General features: G+C 33.2%; 3 protein-coding genes across 3 annotated transcripts in view; all 3 read left to right on the forward strand.

The window, feature by feature from the left end:
- The window catches only part of NAEGRDRAFT_81457 (basal body protein NBP-2), a gene marked incomplete at its 5' end in the record, with an annotated part of 6,968 nt that extends 4,652 nt beyond the window's left edge, over window positions 1-2,316 (forward strand). The window contains one exon of the mRNA XM_002671668.1: window positions 38-2,316. Coding sequence (XP_002671714.1) covers window positions 38-2,289 — 2,252 coding nt within the window. The 3' untranslated portion in view covers window positions 2,290-2,316. The remainder of the gene's footprint in view (window positions 1-37) is intronic.
- Window positions 2,317-2,427: 111 nt separating this feature from the next.
- Window positions 2,428-4,573, forward strand: NAEGRDRAFT_81458 (uncharacterized protein; the record flags this gene model as incomplete). Its single annotated transcript, XM_002671669.1, has 1 exon — window positions 2,428-4,573. The coding sequence occupies one exon, from the start codon at window positions 2,428-2,430 to the stop codon at window positions 4,345-4,347; it is 1,920 nt and encodes a 639-aa protein (XP_002671715.1). The 3' UTR covers window positions 4,348-4,573.
- A 3,612-nt stretch (window positions 4,574-8,185) lies between these two features.
- NAEGRDRAFT_73295 (uncharacterized protein) lies at window positions 8,186-10,237 on the forward strand (the record flags this gene model as incomplete). Its single annotated transcript, XM_002671670.1, has 1 exon — window positions 8,186-10,237. The coding sequence occupies one exon, from the start codon at window positions 8,186-8,188 to the stop codon at window positions 10,235-10,237; it is 2,052 nt and encodes a 683-aa protein (XP_002671716.1).
- Between the last annotated feature and the right edge of the window lie 145 nt (window positions 10,238-10,382).

Raw genomic sequence — 10,382 nt, forward strand, 5'->3', positions numbered from 1 at the left:
ATTGCTCAAGCAGCTCCAACTCTTTCAATTAAGGAAGGTACTTCTGTTAAATTCCTCATTGGAACTACAAGTCTCATTACACCAGTAATTTCATTCCCAACTTGTTATACTGGTACAGGTGCTACAACTTATACATTTACACTTGATGGATCTGTTTCAAAGGTTTCATCCTTATCAGTTTCTACCAAGAATAACTTGTTGGTCCTTGGTTCTAGTTTTACCAATATTAATCAAGAAGGTGATTATTACTTTATTGTAACTGCATCTGCTGATAGTGCTCAAGCAGTTAGTACAACTGTTAAAGTTAGTGCTGTTGCTCAACCTATTTCAGTTGCATTCAGTGTTCCAGATATGACTCAATCTAAGGATGACCCAGTTGCCTTCTCTATTTCTGTTACTGATCCAAGTAATACTCAAGATACATTGACTCTCTCAACAACATGTATTGATTCAACTGGTACTTCTTGTTCTAATCCAGGTTCTGCTTCATCATTCAGTTCTTCATTCGCAGCTGGTACTTATATCTTTACTACCACTGCTACTAAGGGTTCAAGAACTTCAAGTGCCAAATTGACAATTACAGTTCTCGATACTTCAAAGAGTTTAATTGTCAGAGTTTCAATTACTTCCAATGTTGATTTGACAACTGTTGATCCAACAAAGGACTTGTATTTGACCTATAATACTTTGGATTCCTTGTCTGCTCCAACATTCTCTTGGACCTCTGCTACTGGTGATGTTTCTTCAAGTTCTCTTCTCATCATTCCAAGCTCTAATCTTGTTCCTGGTTCTTCCTATGTTGTTTCTTTATCAGTTGTTGATGGTGCTAAATCCGGTACTGCATCTGTCACAATTACAGTCAACTCTCCTCCAACAGTTGGTGTCTTTGAAGTTTATCCAACTAGTGGTGTTGCTTTGAGTGATTCATTCAGTCTCAAGTGTGGTAATGGTTGGTCTGATCCACAAACTCCATTATCATTCCAATTCTTCTTCTATGATTCTGTATCTATGAAGTGGAATTCACTCACTGAAAAGTCTCAACAACAAAGTGCCAACATTCAACTTCCATCACCAAGTTCAGGTTCAACATTGACTATTAAGGCTGTTGTTTATGATGCTTTGGGAGCTTCTTCTGAATCTAGAACAAATATTACCATTACTCAACCAAGTAATGCCGACGTTGCAAGTACTTTAACTTCAATGGCAAAGGGTACTAATACTGTTACCTTGTCTGGTGTTAGTGCTGCAATGTTTGTTATTGGTGCTGTTAGTAATCCAACTGATGCTGAAAAGGCAGCCATTCAACAAGCTTCTACTGCACTTGCCAATTCATTCTTATTACAACAAGCTCAAAGTGCTGCTGTTACATCACTTTCTTCATCAGCAGCTGAAAGTAGTATCTCCTTCTCAAGCTCTGTTGCTGGTTCAGTTTCAAAGGGTCTCTTTGCTGATTCAACAACTTCTCAAGTTATTTCAAGCTTGTCAAATACTACATCTTCTGTAACATCAAGTTCTTCTGTTAGTCTTTCTGATGATGCTATTGCAAGTACTTTGGCAACTGCTAATAATTTCCTTGCCTACATCAAGTCCAAATTATCAAAGAGATCTTTCAGTTCTGCTGATCTTACTAATTTGAATGCTGTCTTTGCAAGTGTTGCTTCTATCAAGACTAAGAATGTTGTTCCTGATGCACCAGCTGCTACTGTAACTGCCAATGGTGTCACAACTTCTTCTCGTAAGGTCAATCTTGCTTCTTTGAATTCTATGGCTCAAAATACTACAGGAAAGGATCAAATCAAGTTCAAGAATAATATTGCCGCATTGACTGCCTTTGCTAATGCCAAATCTGTTAGTGTTACAGTCAAGACAACTAGTACATCTGTTACTAATGCTGTCACCAATGCCATGACATTCTCATTTGCTGATGGAACTAGTTCTGCAACTATTTCAGTTTCTAGCTCTTCTCCAATTGCTGATTTGGTATTTGGTACAACCAAGAGTTTGACAAGATCAATCACTGCAACCCAAGTCATCTGTAAATCTGTCGATTCAAGTGGTGCTGCTTCAGATGCTTCAGGATGTACTGTTGTAATTGGAAGTGATGGTACTGCCACAGCAACTGTTTCAAGTACTGGTACTTATTTGTTGACTCAACAAACAATTACTGCTACATCGAGTGGTAAAACTGTTACTCCTAAACCTTCAAAGCTCAGTAGTGCTCCAGCAAGTACTTTCTCAATGATGTTGACTCTTTTCATTGCTGCTATTACATTGATTATTTTACAATAGATAATAAACAATTTACAATTCTTCTAACTCATTACTATTACTCATCATATTAAGTATTGGCTTTAATGACTCTAAATTTGTTAGAATTGGCATTATTAACACTTTACAAAATCAATCAATACGTCAAGTGTTAAAAAAATGAAAACGCTTGTCAACAAGGTTCTCTCATCATCGATTATTACTGCTTCTCGAAGATCCTCATCATCATTATCATCTCTCAATAATGGTTCTATTCTTATTGGTGGATTGAATAATTCCGTACCACTGATCAATGTCTTTGGAAAACATCATCAATTAAACTTTTCAATAATGGAAAATGCAAATGGAAGAAATTATCATGCAACAAGTAAAATGTTGAAAAAGGCTAAACAACAAGCACCAGAGACAACAGTTTATTCCGAACAAGAACAGAATGAATTGATCAAAAATTATATAGAACTTGAGGACAAATTTAAGAAATTAACTGAAAATATTATTGAATATCGTAGAAATCATCCTACTCCTGTTCAATTATTGGAAACTAATCACTTATTTGTTCAAGTTTGTGATTTAGTTAATTTTTGTTACAAAACCTTTCCAAAAACTAATGATCCAGTTAATATGCAAGTTAGATACTTCAAATCAAATGTTGGTATGAAGTTATATGTCTTGATGAAGAAGGTTGAATTGTTAATGTTAAAGATTGTGAATCAGGAATGGTTCCCAGTTGAAACAATCAGAACTCAATTCAATGAGGAAAATATCATGCAATCCCTTCCTACTGTTTATCATGTTGCTACACCTGTTGACGATACACTCTTCTTGTTTGCTGCTTATGAGGCAGCACTTTCTTATGCAGCTTTCATTCCAAACATGAGAGATATTGTGAGACCAACCACAAAAGAAAATCTAATTGCTGCAGCTTTATTCTTGTTTAATAGATTGAAGGATTTCCCAATTTTGAATGATGGTATTCGAAATTATGCAGATATGGTCTTTTCAGATTATGAAGCAGCCAAATTGGCCTACACTACTGCAAAGCCAATTGAAAATGAACCAGATTTCCATTATAATGCTGATAAGAATGCTTATTCTTACTTGGGAAAGACATTTACAGAGCACGAGTTTGATTGGTTCGAAGATATTGAAACAAATATTCCAATTCATCTTGGAAACTTTATCAAAGCTTTGAAGGTTGCTGCTTATGATGGTGATAGAAAGCAAAGTATGGATGTTTTGGATGAATGTATCAAAACTGATCCAAATAATATTTATATTCACTATTTGAAGGCATCTCGTTTGGACATTCTCACTGATTCAGAGCCAGACCTCAATATTGCTCACAATAATTACTCAAATGCCATTCATCATTTGGAGATGGCATTGGCCTATCTTGCAAAAACTCCAAAGTTGCCACTCCCTACTCTTGCAAAGACCAATTTTTCACCTGACATTGAAGTACCAGAAAAACAGGTTGAAAGAATTAACGATCTCAAATTCTCACCAATTAGTTTGATATTGGCCAGCATGTATGCAAGAGCTGCTGAATCTGGAGTTTCAATAGATTTGAGACACATTTATGGTGCAAAGGGGGTCGATTTTGTCAGACAAGCTGAATTATATTCGAGATCACCTAATGGACCATATTTTTATATGATTAAGGGAGCTTGCTATTATGATTGTGACATGTATGAATTGTCAATCAATGCCTATTCTTCTGTTGAAAGATTTGAAGCAGTTTTGGATCCAAGTTTTATTATTGACTCTCTTTGTTATGCTTCTCAGGGAATGATTGCTCTTGGATATGCTGATAAGTGTTTAGAAGTAATGGACTTTTATATTGAAAAATATAATGATGCAAGATTAGTTTGCCAAAAGATTCTCTGTAAAGATTACTTGTGTAGATCAAAGGATGAATTGAGACAGGTTTTGAAAGAATTCGAACAATTAAAGGAGAGCATTCAAGATTTGAAACTCACTGATCCATACGTTTTTTCAAAAGTTAACATGCATACCAATACAAGAATTAATGAAATTTTGATAGCTATCAACAATCCACAAGTTGCTGAATGTTGGTAATTAAACTAAGAATCCATCTTCAGTGTTTGAGTGAACCTCGGATACCTCTTACTCCAATCTCTTATTGATTCAAGATTTTTCTTATTACACTTGATTGAAGTGGGAATTTCCAGACTTCTTTTTCAAGGTAGTTCAACTCCAGCTATTTTGATATGAGCTGATGAAATACCTTCTATCTCAATTAATTTGTCAGATATTGAAGTAATAAATTGTATAGAGAGAGAATATATCACTGGGAATCTATCTTTTTCTAATGAATGTTTCTCATCCCTTGTTCGTTGAATATAATAGTAAAGTATCACAAATATTAAAAGAAAAATATCCAATAGTGAAAATTACAGGAAAAGATAATTATCTGGTGGAGAATGGATGAATTACATACTATTCGTGATGTTTCAGTGAGAAGTCAATATCTACTACCACATCATGAGAAAAACAATAAAAATACATTGTTAAAAACGAAATAAACCCGTTTTAAAAAATTATTCGGTAATATTCGGTAGCATTCTTCCATGCAAAAACAGAACTTGGAAAAATATTTCAAAAATATTGGAACAACATCAGGTACATCACGACTCTGTTGATTCTTGGAGTAATTTCACATCTATTAACTCCAAGAATTTCACCACATCATCTCATCATGATTTAAATAATAGTATTAATAGTAATTTTTGGAATTTAATTCTTCATCATATGATTTGGAAATAATTTTATTATTTGGAAAAATTCAAGTTGGCACCAACCATCATCGGAACTACTACCAACCATCATCATTGTTATTTATCATCATTATAATAGTAATATTTGCGGAAATAAATCTGATAATAGTAATATTTTAGTGAAATTTAATATTTTCACTAAAATCATCATCACTGCCCGATTTATATGATAATTTGGAAAACTTTTAATCTAGTATTGTTCAGCATGGTCGATTCCATCAGGTAAAATCACTTCCGAACATTTCCCTATTGTTTATCATGATGATAGGTACATGTATATTTTCAACATGTACATGCCATATCTCAACATGTACTTCACCAACTTGGAAAATGTCTTTCATCACTACTATTCAAATACATAATAAACAATATATTTATTATCAGATTTTCATCATTTTGTGTTTTTGGCAACTTCGGGCTATTCATGGTCCCAATCATGATTCATGCCAAAAGTACAGTCAATCTTCTTGAAACATTAATAAACTTTTATTAGTACTATTGTAGATGTACCATATCAATTATTTCGTCTTGTTTCGTTGAAATCATGAAGATTTTGATTTTTCTGTTTTTAATTAAATTTCACAACACATACACCATATTTGTTGATGTAAACTAGACAAGTTACATGTAAATAATCCATTGTTGATTCTCTAATCATATTTTATTGTGTTTTTGTGTATCTAGGTTTTTGAAATCTTGCAAATTATTCTGCGGTTATTCTTCATATAAATATGATTCCTCACTTCATGATATGAGGAGGGATTGATATCATGATTGTTTGAAAGTGTTGTACAAATTTTGGACACTCCCTGAATTGAAATCAGGAAGAAAGAGTCAAATCTTTAACACCATATAAAATATGACTTTTGACGATGGTTTTGGTCTGCCTGGAACAAACACGAAAATATCAGATATCCATGATGCTTGACAAGACTCGAAATTATACATTCAATAACATAATAAACATATGAATAGTTTTATTATTATTGTTTGATTTGTAATTGGGCTACTCTGGTAGCATGAAATATCGGAACTTGGTAAATTGACAACACGACGAAAATCTGATAAATATGATGTTTATTATCTATTTAAATAGTAGTACTTAAAGACACGATTCAAGTTGGTGAAGTAACTTGACCAAAATTGATAAGAGAAAGTTCTCTTACCTACTATTGACCATTCCGAACAATACTACATTGACAGTTTTCCAACTTGTTCAGTAGATCCAGCAGTGATGATGAATTTAGTGAAAATTTTGACATTTCACCAAAATTACATTACTAAAAATTAATTTCCACAAATACTATTATTATTGATGGAAAACAATGATGATGGTGGTGAATGATCCGATGATGAAACACCAAATTGTGATTTTCCATCATGAAAAATAAATTTCAAGACGATAATCCATGATGATGTGTAAAACCACTCAGAAAATCATCTCAATATTCCTTTGATAATTTTTCAATCACTCTTGAGGAGTGAATCAAAAAGGTTTGGTTTGGAAAATTACCTATCCCTATCAAGTTTAAAACCAACTTGAAAAATTATACTCCAAACATTAATTTCTATTTCAGAGCCATTTTCTGCCAATACTTTGCATATCATCTCCACATCCTTCTCATAATCTTTTCAAAGTAGCATTTTAGAGTTTGGAATTGATTACATTGAAATGCAGCATTGAGTATTTCCTCATCTAGTTTCATTTCATTTGATAGACACGTGAGAATTTATCCTGTTCGAAACTTAACAAACCTTGCATTCAAAAATCAACCTCTGAAAATTGTTTTTTGGAATTGACATTCCAAATAGATCTATAACTTGAAGTTTGGCGTGTAATTGACCGCTACTTTATGTGAGATTCCTCTACGCGAACTATCGTCGATGATTCTAGCTCATTACCTTTCAATATGTCATTCGGTTAAATGAATAATACGAGAAACCATGACATAAATTTTTCGATGGATTTTTTTTACCCATCGATGATTGATCGAGATGGAAAATGATCGATTGAATGGATGAAACATAGAATTTTATCAATTAATTGATCGATCAATCGATCGATCGATCAATGTTTTCATCAGATATCTCGAAATCCTCATTGAACTGAGCTTGAGACTTTGATTTTGATGATTTCTTTTGTTCTTCCAGTTCAGGTTTGATTTTTTTCTTGCCTTTTTGACTTTTTGAGAGTTGTTTTTTGGTTTTTCAATTATTTTTTTAGAGTCACAGATTTCATTCTCCCTTACTTATTTCACTAAGCTTCGAAATGGCTTCTCCAAATTGCTCCTTTTTTCATTTTAAATCAACCCTTGGTTAGATGTCAGTACAGAGTGCCTTGAAAATCACCTTATTGGTATTACTGAATTCCATATCAAGCTGGGATGGCATCGGAACGATTCATTAAGTTTGAATGTTTTAATTTCTTTACAATGTGGATCTTCTACTACATCAAATGAGTTTCTCAAGTACTTGACATGATAAAATACAACACTTGAAAAAAGGTTTCCAGTATTGAGTGCCTTAATTAATGACAAAGGGTGAGAATGAAAGCAAACTTGATAAAATGGTCTTTGAACAAAACCACATGTTCAGGAGCAACAACGTCCAAACTTGTGTAAGCAATCATTTAATCAAGAACCAACACTCTTATGTAATATTGCAATATCCACATCCCAAATTAAAATCAAGAGTGAGCACTTGACATATTCGTGGAAAAAGGTTGGGAGCAACCTTCTGTCACTGAGCTCAGAAAGGATTATAAGAAATTTATATTCAAATGCCACATCGGAGGAGATTGGCTTCTAACATGATTTTAAGCACTTAGAAAACCAACTTTTTGTGTTTTAAGTTCTTTATTTTGAAACATCATAAGAAATCAAACAACATCTTTTGATAATTAGCTGAAGGTTGAGCCTTTTCAAATAACATCAAGTCTTTATTCAATATGATTGAAATTGTTGATAAATCATGATCGATTGTTTGATAGATTGATCAAAAAACAGATTGAATAGATGGATTTTAATCGATCAACATGGATGAGATGGAAAAAAGATTGGTGTTGAGGTGAAAAAATTTATGTCATGGTTTCTGGAAAACTACAATAGTCAGACAAAAAAATGGCTAAATTTCACATTTGTTTGTTCACACTAATGTTGCTGTTACTAATTTCTTGTTCAACAGTGGCTGGAATTTCGTCTGGGCTTTTGTCAAAGGTGAAGGATGGTGATTGTGTGGTTGGGGTGAGAACGTTTCTGATAATGTTTGTGTGGAAACATAAATTTTCAAACGAAACTTTGACGAAACTGATTACTGCTAAAGATAATGATTCCAGAAGAAAGTATTTGGTCGAAAATTTGCAGGAGAGAGGTTTAACTATCGGTACCATACGCGACTATACTCCTTTTCTTTCAAATTATTTCAAATATTCTAATCTTTCGCTTTCTCATGGCCTTTCGAATAGCATACTATCATCTAGCTATTTTTCCATTTACCCACAAGTTGACATGTGTCAAAGAAGAGATTATTTTACGAGATATGATGCCTTTTTGTTAGATCCCTATGACTTTGCTTATTACGTCAGGTTTTACAGAGATCTTGGGATGACATCTGGCATGTTCATGAATAGTGATGACTTTGTAGCTGTACCACTCATTCCCTTCGAAGTCTACACTCAAACTACAAGAAATCAAGTTTCCTCCTTATTTGATTTGAATGTTGCAAGCTGTGATGCAAAACCTGATATTTCTGATGCGCAGTTTTTGAGAAGGTTGACAGGTTATGCTAATTTTTCACAGCAAGATGTTGAAATAATTGGTAATGTTACTGGTAAATCACAAATTTATGGAAATTGGACACTTGTGAATAACTTTCTAAATATGGAGATGACAGAACTTACCATAAATGAAACATGGCAAGAATTACTACCTTCCACATGCTACATGTGTTCAACAGATGGTTGTTATGGTGAAAATTTCAGGCCTGATCTTGATCTTTTCTTCATTCCACAGTTAGTAATTATAGTAATTTACTTTTTATTACTTTTTGGGTTGAAAATTTACAAAAAACCTTCAATGAAACGAAGAATTGGAATTCCCTATACTCCGATTCTTATCTTGGTTGTCATGATTACCTTTGCCGGAGTTTCTAGAACTTGTGTTGGCGTTTGGTATAGTGCATGTTTGTTTTGTTTGTTTTGGTGGATATTGATCTATATCAGTACAATTATTCGATTCTACTATTTGCGTAATTTGTATGCTCTCATAGTGATGTTTCCAAATAGAGAAAAGATGTTGAAAATGTTAGCTTCTCAGAAAGTTGGAATACTCATGACAGTTATGTTGACTTTTGTCATTTCACAAATATTGAATCTAGTGAGTGTTTACTTTTTTGTAAATGAAGATAAGGCTGCCACTGATTTTTATAGACCCATTATTGGTATCATTATTTTATTATCGTTGTGGGTCTTTGGTGGTTGTTGCTTTTTATTAGATTTGTTTCTTCAGAGAAAAACTATTCGACAGGGTGGTATTCGAAAGTTTTTCTTCTTTGATGATCCATTCTACTTGAGAATAGACTTGATTTCTACCATATTACCTGTCATTATTGCGATACTTACAGGAATTGAGGCAACCTCAAATGAAGTTGTTGATGGTCTTGCAGGAGTTTCCAATACTTTACTTTGTTTTAGTTTCGTTCAGATTAGTGGGGGAAATGTGCTAATGATTGAGATTTTCAAAAGGGTAAAAAGAAGAAAGGAATCTTCGCAATTGACATGGGATCAAGAATTAACAAATACAGATTTACTCCAAATTTTAAAGGAGTATTGCGAAAAGGAGTTTAGTTCAGAGAATTACGAATTTTATATTAAGTTGAAATCACTCCAGAATAGAAAGTTTATCAAGTTGAAGGAACTGCAAAAAATTGAAGCTGAATTTATTCGAAACTATTCAAAATACGAAGTGAATATTCCATCTTCATGCAAAAAGACTTTTTATGAACTTTTAAACAAATGCCAAGAAGAAACTCAATTAGAATTTCAATTAATTTGGGATTGTGTTGCTCCAGAATTATTACTCAACCTTCAAGATACCTTCAGTCGATTACAAGATACCTCAATATATGCCAAATGGCTTTCAGTCCAATCTTTGAAAGAAAATAATAATGTTTAGAACCTTACAACTCTATTGTCATAATAAATATGATAATATTTCAATGTAGGTTCTTGGGTTTTCGGACAAATCGATTCAACACTACAAAGAAAGACCAGTAAGAAAGCTGCTCTATTTTGGCGTATAATTTTTAAAATTACTTTTC

This window comes from Naegleria gruberi (genome assembly GCF_000004985.1).
Source record: "Naegleria gruberi genomic scaffold NAEGRscaffold_59, whole genome shotgun sequence".
Taxonomy (NCBI): Eukaryota; Heterolobosea; class Eutetramitea; order Acrasida; family Naegleriidae; genus Naegleria; species Naegleria gruberi.